The 16,583-nt window shown below is 34.7% G+C and overlaps 1 protein-coding gene across 36 annotated transcripts in view; it reads right to left on the bottom strand.

Annotated features, from left to right (window-relative positions):
* The window catches only part of SLMAP (sarcolemma associated protein), a 120,202-nt gene that overhangs the window by 27,247 nt on the left and 76,372 nt on the right, over positions 1-16,583 (bottom strand). For 20 of the 36 annotated variants that reach the window (XM_074313170.2, XM_019724167.3, XM_019724164.3 and 17 more), the window contains 2 exons: positions 15,732-15,794; positions 4,038-4,097 (listed from right to left, as the gene is read on the bottom strand). In XM_074313170.2, the coding sequence (XP_074169271.1) occupies positions 4,038-4,097; positions 15,732-15,794 (123 nt within the window). The remainder of the gene's footprint in view (positions 1-4,037; positions 4,098-15,731; positions 15,795-16,583) is intronic. The other 16 variants (XM_019724171.3, XM_019724175.3, XM_019724176.3 and 13 more) reach the window with 1 other exon arrangement.

Genomic DNA, 16,583 nt, shown 5'->3' with positions numbered 1-16,583 from the left:
TGTGCATATCCACTTCTAGTACTTTTCCTAAGGAAATAATAGACTATATACATATAAGGCACTGCAGCATCATTTATTATGGAATGGAAAATATTCAAGATATATTCACTATTATTAAGTAAAAATATTCTGTTAAAGAACAGTATGTATAATGTGACCCCATTTAGATTGAAAATAGCTATACATCTAGTTATGAATTTTTGGTTGTATGTATTTATTCAAGTGTGGAAGGAGCTACACAAGATAACAATGGTTACTTCTGGAAATAGGGACATGGTGGACATTTACTTTCTAACTTCACACAGTTATACATTATTTGAAAAATTATAGTGAATATATATTGTTTTATAATCAACTAAGTCAAGAGATAACTTCCGTTTTGAAAGTAATCAGAAACATATCTAGAACCATTACCGTCAAAATATTTAATACAATATTAAAATACAACTTGTTATGGCTTTTCCATATATGAACATCCCTAGAAGTTGTGGCTTAACTTGTGAAATGGATGATGGATTACAAAAAGTGTTTTGCTTTTCTGACCGCCATTTCCAGTCAAAGACCAATCTACCAGAGACAGGGAACTTAGATTAGAAGTAAAGTCACCGACCACAGAGGCCCAGGGGAATCAAATCTGTTTTGGTCATTCATAGTATGCTATTATCAGACATTTCCAAATGTTCTAGTTTTGATCACAAAGTTAAACAGTCTCAAATAAGGCAGGCTAATGTTATCTAATCTCTATATACATTTTAAAAAAGGAACCACTCTGGGGGAAGAGAAAGGAAAACAGAAAAATAACTTTCTTGTGACTTTGATATTCTTGGCCATCTTATGATCAAGATATTGAGGTAAACTAATAGGAATATACTTTCAAAAGTATCCTTCTGGCTTAGACGGAACTTTTATTTTATACTTAAGAATACTAGCCAGGACGGTAAAATTGCCTAAAAAGTGGGACCAAATCTTTAAGATCTTACTAGAATATAAGCTCCATAAGGGCAGGGATTTTTGTCAGTTTTGTTAACTGCTATATCCCCATTGCACAGAACAGTACACAGTCCATAGTCGGTGCTCCGAAAAAAAGGTGACTGAAGGCGCAAATCTACTATAAGTAAAAAGGCAAGGTTTTAGCAAGTCAAGTCATGGTCCATCATATTTGTGTCCTGACACAAGTTATTACACAGAGGCAACCCAAATGTATTAGAGAATGAAACACAGGACACAACAAATGAGTGGTACCTACTTCTTTTCAAAACATCTATTCTTCAGCTATGAAGCAGCACCCAACTTTCTAATATTAAAAGTCATCACTGGGCGGCCAGATGGCTCAGTTGGTTAGAGCGCAAGCTCTGAACAATAGGGTTGCCGGTTCGATTCCCACAGGGGCCAGTGAGCTGCGCTCTCCATGACTAGATTGAAGACAATGAGCTGCCGCTGAGCTGCTGCTAAGCTGCCGGAGGGGCAGCCGGATGGCTCAGGTGGTTAGAGCATGCGCTCTTAACAAGGCTGCCGGTTCAATTTCCGCATGGGATGGTGGGCTATGCCCCCTGCAACTAAGATTGAAAACGGCGACTGGACTTGGAGCTGAGCTGCATCCTCCACAACTAGATTGAAGGACAATGACTTGGAGCTGGTGGGCTCTGGAGAAACACCTCATTATTGGTTCATTTTCCTCTGTGGTACTTGATCATTAAGATATATACCAATAATATATAGAAGGAAATGGAAGAATAGCTACCAACATCAATACCAAAACTGTTCCCAAAGTGGGAAGTCTACAACAAGGTAACTCTTTTCACTGTATCTCTGAGTAGACATAATGATGGATGGGCAAAACAAACGGGCCCATAGACCACCAGAACCATTACTTGGAAAGAAAGCAAGGTTAAGGATCAGGAAGGAAAAGGAGAACTAACATTGTTGGACACCAGAATGGCACTCCCTGCTTTATAAGCAATATTTCACTAAATTCCCACAAAACCCACCAATTAAACATTGTCAATCTCATTTTACAAAATGAGGAAACTGAGGTTTAAAGAGCTAAAGTAAGTGGCATATAGCTAGTTAGTGGTAGAACCTGAAGATAAATCCAGCTGTCTTACCTACTCATATTCTTTCTACTTCTACCCCGAAAGCTACTGTAAACATACAATGACTGCAAGTTGTGTAAGGGCTTAAACAGAAAGCATATGCAACCTGTGATTACACTCTGTATTAGGTGAAATATCTGAAGAAAATACTAAGACTTGTATAGCTGGTAATTGGTCATTTCTAGCAACTGATATTTTCAATGCAGAAAATTCCACCAAAACATCACCAATGAAAGCATTTTAAAAATAAGACAATTCAACCAAATCCAAAAGAAAATACTTTATAGCCAGATATAAATTTAAAATGTAACTTATTTCAGCCATCTAGTTTATTACAAGGATTACCTCTGCATGTTTAATGTGAGAAGTGTTAGCAAAATAAGGCAGGCTAACTGACTACTAACAGAAAAATCTCTGGGTATATAAAACTTGTATCTGTATTATTATTCTTAAAGGGTGTATTCTATTCACTCGTATGGACTTACTTGCTATAATTTATTTAATAAATGCCTTTATTATTGGATACTTATGTTTTTCTCTTTTTGCTCTTAAAACAGCACTAAAACAAATACCCTTGGCACATCTGTTCAATTTGTCCCTTAAGATAAAAACCCAGAAATGGAAATGCTAGATCAAAAATACTCTTTAAAGCTTTCAATACATATTTCATAGCCAGGTTTCAAAAGGAAATCAGTAAGACTGCACAAATATTTTTCAAAAATGACATCACATAATTTTAAGCAAGTATATTCCAATTAAATGCATTAAAATGCATTAAAAAAGAGAATACATTAAAAAGATAAGTGCTGATTTTTTTTCCCTACGGCTCTACTTCCACTTCAAAGTGTTGGCTATTCAACCAACTAATCTGAAAAGGTATTTAGGTGGTGAAGTAAAAGCTATTTTAAAGTCTGTTCTCATCTCACTCTAGTAAGATGAAATAAATTTCCGTATGTACTAAAAATAGTTCACTGTTCTGAAACTCAATGCCTGTTTGCCAGAACAATATTAGTGATGCATATTCTGTGCATTCTTTCCCCAAATATGGTGTCTGGCGTGCACAAAATTCAGAATGGAAACCACCAGATATTTGAAATAATAGAATCCTTTAAAATATTTTTAAAAGCCAAATAGATCCAATTACTTTCATAAAACAGAATACACTGAAATTGAGTATTCCAAATTTTAATCACTCATTTTTTAATTGACCAAAATGATTGGGAATCTGGCTTTAAATTTTATACTGGTATGTTCTTATGAAAACCTTAGAATAATAAACATATCCCACCAAATTTATTTGCCCAATTTCCCTATGCACAAAAGTGACTTGACAATATGATGCTTTAAAACTCATTTTTCTTCTCTAAGTCTGACAGTTGTAACAGAAAAGAATTAACAGAATAATCTACTTCAGGCAATTATAGGACTATTCATTATAAAATATAAGAAGATTCTACATAATCACTTTTGTTTAAATCAAATTGAGATGCCAAAAATTAAGAAAATATTAAATAGCATAAGGAATGTTAAAGGTACGATAACCCCCAAAATGGAATTGCAAACATTTTTCATCTGTTGTTTTAAAAAACGATTTACATTGTACTTGATTAAAAATTTGAGATCAAAGCTGAAAAATAATGCTGGAAGTGAGAAAGACTGTAACACCTTTTTAATACCTAAGAAACCTATTCCAAGCACTTAAAACACACACATATATACCCTTTTAAAAAGAAAACTTTCCAATTAAGATAGTCTTCTTAAAACAGAACTCCGGCTACTTCATATCATTATCTGATAACTATTACGAAACTGCCACTTTGTGAGCTATAAGAAGTAAACTAATTAACAAACCATGACCTTGAAAATGTACACTAACCTTCATTATCCAAAAAGACTTGTCAAAACCCTCAGAAATTCCCCCCGGAAAGCCCCCAGAAAACGAACCTTTTGAAAGCCTTGTTTCTTCTACCGCTTTGGTTAGATGCCCCTCGACGATCAGCTTCTCTGCCAAAGAAAATAAACGTTACCATCCAAGCCCAAACCCAGTAGCACTTCCCTGAGCGGGGCAGCGTAACACATTCCATGACCAAATTTAAAGATGATAACATGACTCCCATGACTAGGCTTGAACAAAAACTTGAACCTGTAAGGGGAACTAAAAGAATCTGAACTATAACAGAGCAATCAGATTAATGCAGAAATCTGGGGGTGGAGGAACAATGTGCTTTTTATTTTCATTAGTTTCACCTTATTTTAAAAGCCTAGACCTTTTTTTAAAAGGACTCAGAATAAACAAACAAAGCGACCCTCTTTAAATCAAGGATATTTAAGTTGAAGTAAAGGAATTCTGAGAAGGTATTTTATTTAAATAAAGAAGTAATACAAATTATGTTACACCAATAGTTTATTTTTCCCGATTGATACAATTCAGTAGAGAGGTCTACATGTTTCAGTAAAATGAGTCATTTTAAAAGAGATAATTATTAAAGAAATAAAGAAATTTTATGTTTTGTTTTATGTGGGATTTGTGTCAATGTATAATGTAGCTTCTTTATAATTTATTTCAAGTCAGATTTTCATATTCTGCATTTCACTGAGGATAATATATCTATTCTGTATATCCCTTTTTAAATCCTGTATGTCAGTTGGTCTCTTTCAATGTACACTTTTGCAGTATGTGATATAATTTCTCTATTCTTTCCTTCTTCAACCCACTGCAACTTAGTCTACACCCACCACTCAACCACCGAAACTGCTCCAAGATCACTATAACCTTCTATCTGCCAAAGCCTATGGCTCCTTTTCAAATTTTTATTTCATATAGGCTCTTTGCAGTATGTGGCACTGTTTGCCCCGCCTCCTTAAAAAATAAAAACGTCAAATTAATAGATTTAGATAATTATAAAAGGTATTAGTCTTACAATATGTATAACGAAAGCTGTCCTACTCTGCTCCATTCCTAAAATTCACTTCCCAGGAGCAACAAGCTTTAAATTTTAGCCATTTCTTCTGGCATTTCCATTTATATTTCTAAATGATTTATCGCTATTTCTTTACTTTTCCATTTTAGACATTATTTATTGACAATCTCTTATAGATGATTAAGCCCTCTTATATTCCAGCATCCTCATAAGAGTTACATTTTGTCCATCTATAACTACTTAATGACTATTATTTTACCTCAGTCATGTAACATGCTATGACCGTATTTCTCATCTTACGTGTATAGTAGCCATTTAGTATTTTTTAGAGCTTATAAAGCCTTGTTTTGTTTTACTGATTTTTTTATGTATCTCTCTCAAACACAGCCCCAGTTCTTATAAACCATAAAACTCTCCATATTGTCAAACATATCAGGTAATCTATCACATTATATTTTCTTGTCCCCCCCTTTACCCAGCCTTTTAATTTTCCTGCTCGAGGCTAGACTGTATCCTGTGCAAAATCCCCTGCACCAGATTTCAAATCTTCCTTTTCCTGCTTTATTCCCTCATTTCAGTATAACATATTTTCTGATAATTTCCTGAAATGGATGAATAGAAGGTAAATGCTTTGTGACTTTGTTCCTCTGAAAAGGTTAATTCTCTACCCTTACATTTGACTGATGGTTTGACTAGATACACAATTCTCTAGGAAATAATTTTCCTTCGGAATTCTGAAAGCTTTGTTCTACTGTCTTCTAGCTTCAAATATGGTGAGTCTAATGCTAGTCTGACTCCGCTTCCTGAGTATGCACAGCAGACACTTCCTGTGCTCAGCAGTGCCAGGTCCACCTGTCCCTTCTGAGCACCTGGGAGGACTGTACCTTCCAACTCCTTAGCACTGAGGAAGGTCCACATGACTGATTCTAGCCAAAGCACTGGAGAGTAGGAGTTTTCTACACTTTCTCTTGCCCCAGTCTAGAAACCACGTGTTGAGGTGGCAACACCATAAGATGGTAAAGCCACCATCCACCTACAACCCTGAGTAACAATGTGGAGCAGTGTTCTCCCTCACCATGGACACATGACATGAGTGAAAAAAGGTCAAGTCATTAAAATTCCAGGGTTTATTTTTTGCTATAATTTAGTTTATTCTGAGTAACATAATACGAGATTCTTCCTCTCCAGCTGTTTTCAGAGTCTCTTTATCTCTCATATTTTAAATTTCATATACCTCAGCATGCGGTGTTCTTTTTTTGAATTGAGGTAAAATACACATAATATAAAATAATCTTTTAAAGCGAACAATCCAGTGGCATTTAGTACATTCACAGTGTTATGCACCCACCACTTCCATCTAGTTCCAAAACATTTTTATCATCCAAATCTCATACTCATGGAAGCATTTACTTCCCATCCTCCCTCCCTAGCCTCGGCCCTCAGTCATCTTTCTGCATGAATTCCTGGATATGTCATATAAATAGAATCATACAATATGTAACCTTTTGTGTATGGGCTTTTAAAATATATTGTGTTGTGCATTCAGTGCATCCTTTCAGTTTAGAAGCTCATACAGCTTCAACTCTGGGGAATTCTTTTTGTATTCTATTTCACTAATAAATTCTTCTCTTTTCTCTCTCCTCTTCTCTCACTCTCTCCTCTCCCACACTCTGGAAATCTTTATTGCTCAGCTATTAGATCTCCAGGATTAATTCCCTAATTTTCTTAAAATTTCCCTCCTTTTTTTCTTAAAACAAACAAAAACCTCTTGTCCTTTTTGTTACATTTTTTTAGAATATTTCCTTTCTTCTAATCTTTCCACTGATTTAATTTTTAAAATATCTGGTATCATATTTTTAGTTTTCAAGAATTCTACGTGCACTCTAATCCCTTTTAAAAATAGCACCTTTAGCTTGTTTCACCTTATTTTTCTGAAGAAATTAATTATACATTTTTTAAAAAGTTTTCTTCTGCTTCCTGTATTTTCTATGTTTCTTCTCTAGTCACATTTTCTATTTGCTTTTTATTTGTTTTGATCTCTGGCTTTCTGAGTAGAGAATTTCCTCAAAGTCTGGTGATCTTGGCTGTCTCTTCACAACATTCAGGGTGAGCAATAAAAAGCTGACGAAGTTCTGTGTGCATGAGCAGGGCCTGTTACCTGCTGGGCTCTACACACAGTGGCATTTTGTTTGGAGACCTTCAAATGTCAGTATAGGTGTTCTTTTCTCTTGGTCTGATCAGTTTCCCTGGAGTAGAATCCTCTAACCTCCTTTCTGGGGAGTGTAAACCTGGTGACCTGTCAGTGTATAGACTTTCATTTAATTCTCCCGCCTTCTTTTGTTTTCCAGTGAGATGCTCATACCTCACCGTCAACCATGTCTAAAGTACCCCAGTCTAGAGTTTCCATCTCAGCCTACAGAGAGAAAAATCTCCTATCTTTATGTGGGAGGAAAGAAACACTTGTCTGTTTGCAGGGACTGGGGGAAGAAAAATGAGGGTCGAACTATTCCTTATATAAACTTTCAATCCTGCTTTCAGCACCACCTTGCACTCCTGCCCTGCCTGACAGGTACTAAGTGCCTCTGATACCTGAGCCAGCATTTTCACTTGCTTTTGGGGGGCCTCCTTCACCCCCTCTCCATTTGCAGGCCCTTAAAAAGAATAAAAACCCAAATCTGTTACCACCCATTTATTTTACATCTTCCAAAATTTTGTTGCAATCTATGATCTGCGGCAGTCTCCACTCCCATTCTGTGTCTTTGTGAGCGTATGTCTTTTATAATCTTTTATTATGAGTGCATCCATTCACCATATTAAATCAAAACTTTATTGTCTCCCTTTTAAAACTCTTTTCCTTTGACTTCTAAGATACCATTCATTCCTACTTCTTTTATGTGCTTGCTCATTCCTTCCTTCCCAGTCTTTCATTGATTTTCCTTTCATCTGACTGTGATCTAAATATGTGATAGTCTTCAAGATCTCTGTCAACAACAAAATTTCATTTTTAATAGCATTAAGTACCTGCTGCACGTGAATAATTTCTAAATGTTGATGACTAGTCTAGCTCTCTCTCTTAGGTCCAGAACCCTATTGTCTAACTGCTTTCCAAACATGTTCATCCAGAAATTTCACAAGAACTTAATCTCACCACCGTCTAAAATGGAATTATCTCCTCTTTCTTTTTCCTCTAGATGGACTTGGTATCTCTATCTTCTTCTCTTCCATAGCTTTTCATTCCTATCTCTATCAAGCTATTGCAACTACCTACTTATGTCTACCTTTCCCAACAAACTATGAACTCTTTAAGGAATGTATACATTCCTTCAAATATTTACTATGCAGCATGCACAGTACTAGGTACTCCTCATAGATTATCAAGAGAAATGTGATAAATCTAGGAATTTAGAGTTTAGTGAAAGCAGGGAGGTATCTTATCAGTAATTTAATTCCCAACACAATTCTCTGTTCACACAGAGTACTCTGTTCCACAAATGCTTGTTACATGAATATAGCAAATAAAATAATATAAACAGAGATTTTGAAAACCATTCCAAACTTTCTCTAGTATGTTGAAGCTCTAAGTACCACCTTGTTTAAAAAATTATAAACACACATCACATTAGGAGTAATTTATTGTTTAAAATTCTCTCACCCTTAGAACAAAATCTGAAATCCATACCATGACCTATAAGGTCTAGTCTATATGATCTACCCCAGGTGTCAGGACAACTACAGTCCCACAGGGCCAAATCCACCCTGCTGCCTGTTTGGTAAATAAAGTTTTATAGGAACACAGCAAGGTCCATTCATTTACGGATGGACCATGGCTGCTTTCCACTACAATGGCAGACTTTAGTGGCTGTAGCAGAGAGTATACCCTGAAAAGCCTAAAATATTTACTATCTGGCCCCTTATTATTTTTCAAAGGCATTTTTATTGTTCTAAAACTCTAATTTCAGATCCACCTTGCATTTTTAAGCGATTTCTATCTCATATACTTTCCCCAGATACATGTACACCTCACTCAGCTTTGTCTTCTCTCTGTTCAAATCCCATATACTACCTTTGTCGCTCCCTACTGCCTTATATTCTTTTACTTTTCTTCAGTGGACTTATCACTACCTGACATATTATTAGTTTATTAGTTTTTGTCTCTTCGAGAAAATGTAAACTCCATGAAGACAAAGTTTTCTTTGTCTTGTTCATTTTTATACCCACAACAGCTAAAATAATGCATGGTATATACACAAATAAAAACTATTTGGTGAAATGAATAAACTGTACATCTATTTTTAAAGGGACCAAACTTGGGAAAAATATTTGTATGTTTTCCTCATTCTAAAACTAAGGATTAAGTACATATAAAAAGTTTTGAATAGTACTAGTATATAAGTGCTAAATAATAATTACCTGCTGCTATTATCACTATTGAAATTATTTAAAGTTATATTATCAATTCTAGTGAATTATTAGTGTCCTGTGATTAAAGAAGAAAAAAATATTGTTTTTAAAAAAGTTTCTAACTACTGGTTCTCACACTTGGGGTGGAGACCTCAATTCTCTAGGAGTACTACTGTATTTCCCCGAAAATAAGCCCTAACATGATTTTTCAGGATGACATCCCCTAAACATAATGTGTCTAATGTGTCTTTTGGAGCAAAAATTAATATAAGATCTGGTCTTATTTTCGGGGAAACATAGTAAATGTCAGAGACTTCTCCGAGACGCAAAAGGGAACTTCCAGGTAATGGTAACTGCAGATCTTAAAAGAGTTATTTGCCTGGGCACAACTGAAAAATAAAGAAGAAGATTCTCTTTCTTTTTCAAAACTCCCTCTGTTTGAAGGATATTCCAAAGACATAATTACTAATTCTTTCCTATTTTAAAACCATATTGTGAAAAACAACACATAAAAAGAGGCATAAAACACAAAAGTACAGGTTAATAAATTTTTTTAAAGCAAATGTTTATATGCCTACATCCCAGATCAAGAAACAGAACCTAACCACCACCCCCAACACATTTCACCTTCCCCCTTCCGATCCTGACTTTTATGGTACTTAATTTCTTGTATTTCCTTATAGTCACACTACCTAATACGCATGACTAAATAACACAATATAATTTTAGTGGCTTTGAACTTTACATAAATGGAATTCTACAGTATGTATTCTGTTGTGTCAGGATTCTTTCATTCAATATACCTGCGTATTCATCCATTTGACTGCTGACGTTCTTTTGAGTTGTTTCGAACTACTGTGAATAATGAGGCTGTGAACATTCTTAAATTGATACCTGACATATATGTGTGTACACACACACACACACACACACACACACACACACACACACACACACAGAGGCAGGCATTTCTGTAGGGAACCTACCAAGGAATAGAACTGATGGGTGTATAAGTTTGGCAACATTTGAGAACCATCACCTACGCACTTAGTTTAGCTAGAAAACATATGATGGAGTTGCAAAAACTATCACATCTTTCAAAGTCTGAATAAAACAGAACCAAATTTATTTCTTGGTTGATAAAAATAAATTATGTACTAACTATATTACTATGTACACAAAATAAAAATTAAAAACAATACATACAATACAAACAATGTGTTCGAAAGAAACTCAAAGGGAGCACGGGCGTGCCTAGACTGGATGAAGTTCTTAAAGCTTAAGGAGCCACTTTCCTCATGTGAGAACTATAACCAATTGAAAGCAGAAGATAAACAGTACTGACTATCAGATACTGATGTCGGTTGATTAGGTATCTTAAATAAATCGACAGTAGAGTAGATGAATATAAAAGAACTACATCACCTGCTGCTGTAATTCCCAACTTGGAAAATATTTCTAAATCTCAAAGTTAGGTTTTATTAAAAAAATAATGTTATGCCTAGGGCACAAAACTAATGTGTTTGAGACCAGATTTTTTAAATAGCATGCACACTGGCAATTAAAAAGTTAATTTCTAGATTGTCAAAACATATTACTTTAACAGGAACAATAAAGACAGATCAATCAACTTTCACTACCTTGTGACTGGGAATAAAAAGGAGGAAAACAAGTTACTTCAACAAGAAAGCTCCCCCTAAAATCCTCTCCACCTCTGCAATGCCCTCCAACCCCCACAACTAAGTTTTCTACCTCCCAGTTAACGTGTGTGCCAGGCATCACGTAGAGTGCTTAGGAAATATGATCTCATTCAATTCTCATAATGATCCTATGAAGTAGGAACTACCATCCCATTTTATCAATGAGGATATTGAGGTTTAAAGAGGTCATACTGCCCAGAGTCATGCTGCCAGTGAGGGAGCAAATCAGAAGTCCTACCAAGATTCTTTTGATCCAATTTGAAACATCATAAATGAAAATGAGCTAAAGTCACCTAAAAAGTCACTAAAGGGAAATATAGCAAAGAAAGTGAGATTAGAAGTAACATCAATAAACAATCAAAGTAAACATGAACAATCAGCATTCAACACCAAGCTGACAATTTATTTCCCTTCGGTAAGTAGTACTTCATGAAGTAGAAATAGAGCTTCGAGCCTCACAGGGGAGGTCCTGTGAGGTTGCTAATTTTAATAATACAAACTTTCACGCGGTTATTCATTTCTGCAACAAAATACAATTAGTTAAAGCAATTCTCACTATAGAAGATACTCTACATTTTCATAAAAACAGTTCCAGAAGCTGTTTGTCCTAAAAACTAAGAATAAGGAAGAACAGAGAGGGAAAAAAAATTGGAATTCAAGGATAGGCTGAAAACTAAATGATATGGACCAATTTCAAGGATATAAAAACAGATCTTTTTTTAAATAAGGAACACTCTATATTCCAAAATACTGTTGGCATGAATTTTAAGACTATCTCCTGTGCAGTTATATTGGGAGAAAATCTGGTAGGAATGTTGGAAAGCTAGCTGACTGGGGAAATGACTGGTAAAAATAAACAACAAACCAAAACCCTCACACATATCCTAGACTGGACAACTACTCTCGGAACAAAGAAACAGAAAATTAGTAATCTAGTTTAAACTCAAGAGTTTTCCTATAATAGAGAAAGGACATAAACTACTATGAGCAGGGAGGGAACCACACCAAGTGTTTTCTATTCTTTGTCATAAATATTATAAGCTATATTGGCTTAGAGAAATAAAAGTTTTAAAACAATGAAAAATTTTAAATCTGTTTCAAGTAGAATATATAATCAGAATAATTCAGAGATTGTTCAGAGAGGCTGATCTCACAGAGTAGTGAAAAATAAACAGTCACAAGAGCCACACCGATTCAGTGCATTACTCCCAATAAGGCAATTTCTAAGTGAGGGCAAAGCCCTAAGAGAAAGGAGGTGGGAACAGAGAAGCAAACACAGATAAAGACTGTAATTTCAAAATGGGGGAGGGAGACGGGGGAATTTTTTTTAAAATCAGGTAAAAAACAATTAGGCACGAAATATTAAGAGAATTAAATTCCTGCCTAATAATAATAACCATTAAGTCTTCTAGTAAGCATGGATTAAGAATACAAAGACATGAGGTTTATTTCAGGGCACTTATTAATGCCTTCATCAAAAGAGAGATGCCCTTGCGGGAGGGCACAGTTTATCTCTACAAAGCAGACCTCAGAGGAAAGTTTCTCTGGCACCCACCAACGATGCCTGGACCCTTGCCCAGACAGACAGTAGTAGCAAGAGAAATCAAAAGGACAGGCAGAGTCCAGAGAACGCTGTCTTTCACTCTGCCCACGAGGTGACGGCAGGTCTCCATGCCCTTAGATTCTTTACCTTTTACTCTTTATCTTCTCACTTAGCATACAAGTTAATCAAGTGACAGAGTTCAAGAAATATGTATGAAACAGATTTAGAGATGCACAATTTAACTGAGAAGCCAGCTTTAGCAGAACACAAAAGTCTCAGTGTACTCATTGCGTTTTATGGAAAACCTTGGTAACTAAAATTTGCAGGGAACATGGAATACGGAATTCTCTTTAAACCAAACTTCATGCCTGAAACTCTGAAGAAGGAAATATTGCTACAGCTTTTTAGCAAGTTTTACTAAAGTCATTGGTTAATTCTAGATTTTACATGGTGTATTTTTATACAGAAAATTTACTTCACAGTTCTGGAATTATGCAAAAGGTTATATTTAAATCTGTTCAAACTCCAGTCTCTTTGGGATTAAAAGCTTTTCTCTTAAAAAAGAATCAAAAGAAACTGTGTTTTACCATAAAAGGAAAACAAATTGAAATGTGTTCCAAGTCATTTAATTTCCTCAAAATCACCTTAAAATGGAAAGAACCAACAACCAAATCATCACTTAGGGATTCACATACATGAACTGAAAAAAGTCTCTCAATAAATTAAAAATACATGCAGAATCTTATGGAAGTGAACTACTTGCTTTCTAATTTTTAAAACACAAAGAGAATTTATACTTTATCATTTATATGAGCACAGTAAATAATAAAAGCTAGGTATTTAACATTTGCTTTTTAAAAGACTGGAAACAAGAAAGTGTCACTGCTCATAGAATAATGCACTTTATGTTCAAGATCATAAATCACTTCAAGATGCCTATGAATGAAAATAATGGCAAAGAAGTTTGTATGTGTTTGTCAAAAAATAATCCAAAATTGTTTCAAAGTTCATTTTGAGTCAGATTTTTGCTGAAATTGCCTTGCTTGCCATAATTCTTATTAAACACAACAATTTCTATAATGGCAGCTTGTCATAAAATAATGAAAATGTCCCTCCTGACAACAAATCAAACCAGAAGTAACCCTTCCTACACCAACTCTGGCTATCCAAATTTAAGGAGCCATAAAGATCTGGAAAATGTTGAGATGAAACTGGTATCCTCATTAAGCAAACTTTTACTGCTTGCTACTGAAACTCCGGAGCCCGATTCACATAATGGGCTTTCCCTAGCTACCTGAACTCACAGCCCCAACTTTCACTGTTTGCTTTTAGGGACTAAATGGATTCAGGTGTCTATAAATATTTGTATGTTTTATGCTCTTTGGTTCATTCTTTGCCCACAAGAGCAGGATTTTATATTCTCACTTCCCCCCACTATGCACTACATTTAGCATTTTCTCATACCATTACATAGTCCTCTTAAACATTTTATTGGCTAATATCCCCATTGAGGGGATTGCTGTAATTTATATAACTTCTGCTCTACCTCTGAATGTTTATTTGGTCCATTTTTCTCCTCTAACTATGACCTGATAAAAGTCTCCAAGTATCTTGTTCTTTATTTAAAACAAATGTTCTGTGTTACAACTACAGTTAAATATTTTACACATTTTATAATATTTTAAGTGCTTTTTACAAATTGTAACTTAGTAAAACATTCTTTTGATAGTTTTCTATTATTTATTTGGGCTCAAAATATAAATCCCAAAAGTTCAAAATAAAGATAACCATTAAAAAATGGTCACATGTAATAAAACTAAGTATAAAATCCTTCTAAAGATTTATATTTTAGATTACATATTCTGCTTTTAGTTGGTTTCAGTGGGTACCAATTACTTTGCCCCAAATCCCTGTGCCAATTTCCTGTAAAAGTGAGATTTAGTAATCAAAAGACAACAAAAAGATGCACTAATTTTTGCTTTATGAAAAATTTCTCAAAAAAAATATTTGAAAGACAAAGAAATAAATCACATTTACTAAATAATTTGCCTCAAAGTAATATTAAACTTTAGATGCAACATTATAGTCTCTAAAATGTACAAAAACAGAAGCTCTCCTAAAACTATTAAATGAAATTCCCTAAAGCATCTCTACGGAGTATAATATTTGATCCTCTGAGTTTGTGTCTGCTGTAATTACCAGGTATGACCCTTACAACCCCCAAGTGCTCCTGAGATTGGAGGGGACAGACCCAACAATTGAATTCATGAGCATAAAAATATGGAAAACCATTCATTGCAAAAAAGAGAGCAAACAGGAAGAGAAAAATGCCTGACAGAGTCTGACAGGAAAAAGCATAGATGCCATCTATGAGCTTTACTATAATAGTGACCTTTCATTGTCACTAACAAGATCAAGAGACTATCTCAACCTTGTGACTGCTACTATAGGAAAATCTGTTGCTTCTCCTTCCCTAGAAAGCTCCTGCTACCCTAAGGGTCATCTTCATATCTGAGTATGCAAACTAAATTATTGTTTTACGGCTTCATTTAATCATTTACTTAAGAACCTCAAAATCCAAATCTCTGGGGGTTGCCCAGTTAGCTCAGTTGGTTAAAGCATGGTGCTAACCAAGGTTGCTGGTTCGATCCCCGCATGTGCCACTATGAGTTGCGCCCTCCTTAAAGAAAACGAATCCAAATCTCTCACAGAACTAAAGCTTAAGTAAAAATGGTTAATGTTATTACTATCTCTTAGGTAGCCCCACAGAAAGTTTAGGTGCTTGAAATTCTATTTTATTCCCTGCTCAATGATTTTTAATTAACAATCTTGAAACTTCCTGTCTTTTTGTGGGCCATGAAACGTTCATCTTCATCTGTGAAGGTGAATGCAACAGAAACATTTTTCTCCAAAGAGAAACATCCACAGTAGGAAAAGGTTCACTGCTGTCTGAAGATGGTCCTTTGTGTACTGCTACAATAACAAATACATTGAGATCTTCATTTTTCCTCTCATTTTTCCATTTTAGCCCCTGACTTCATTAAAATCAATGTGAAAAATACTCTGTACTCACTCTGGCATTCTATGAATTGATGAATAACAGTGCAGTCCCCGCCACTCTTTGAAAGCAAGTGCTCTAATAAAGAAAGAAACACCTTTAAGGATATAGCTTATTGCTGTGTTTGAAAACCAACAGCAAAGGTAGAAAAACTGAAATGTTTTAACATGGGTAACTCTAAATAAGATTAATAAACGTTTAACATATTTTAATACTAACAGCAGACATATTTTGGAGTTAAAGGTAAATGACTGAAAATTGTAATTATATAATCATTAATTTGTACCCTGAATGGTTACTTTTAAAGGTGCAGTTTCTATCCAAAGAGCTGAAGAAAACCATAGAAATATATTGCTTTAAAAAGTTTCTCCCACTTAAAATATCTTTCTCAAATGAATAACCTTAAATAATATCAAATTTTTACATTTGTTCTTACTGAATTAATTTTCAAATGACTGTTCTCTAACAGTCCCTCTTCAAAGCTATTCATCTTAGGTAAGAGGAAAAGTATTTTAAAAGTACCATAAAATAATACCTTAAAAATTTTAAGAAACTGATGGATTATTTTAATTTTTACACTTTCATTTCACAAAGTCTTCCCCTTTAAGTCACTCAATCTGTACTTCATATACTATCAAAACATTATATTGTTTATCTCTGCCCAAATCAACGCCTACACATTTTTAAATAAGAGTTTGGTAAATGGTTTTGCTCAGGTCAAACAAAATTTGTTTTTGTTTTTTTAATGGGTGTAGAGAATCAGAATCGAATATAGTAGTTTAATAAAAGTTTCAGCCCTTGTCTTACTATAATCTTTACTCTGATTTAAAGAGTCAACTTCTAACTCTGGATAACATCCTTCAGTTA

The sequence above is a fragment of the Rhinolophus sinicus genome, chromosome 5 (genome assembly GCF_057876585.1).
Source record: "Rhinolophus sinicus isolate RSI-liver-muscle chromosome 5, RSI-T2T, whole genome shotgun sequence".
In the NCBI taxonomy this organism is placed as follows: Eukaryota; Metazoa; Chordata; class Mammalia; order Chiroptera; family Rhinolophidae; genus Rhinolophus; species Rhinolophus sinicus.
This window is presented reverse-complemented; position numbering and strand designations above follow the sequence as displayed.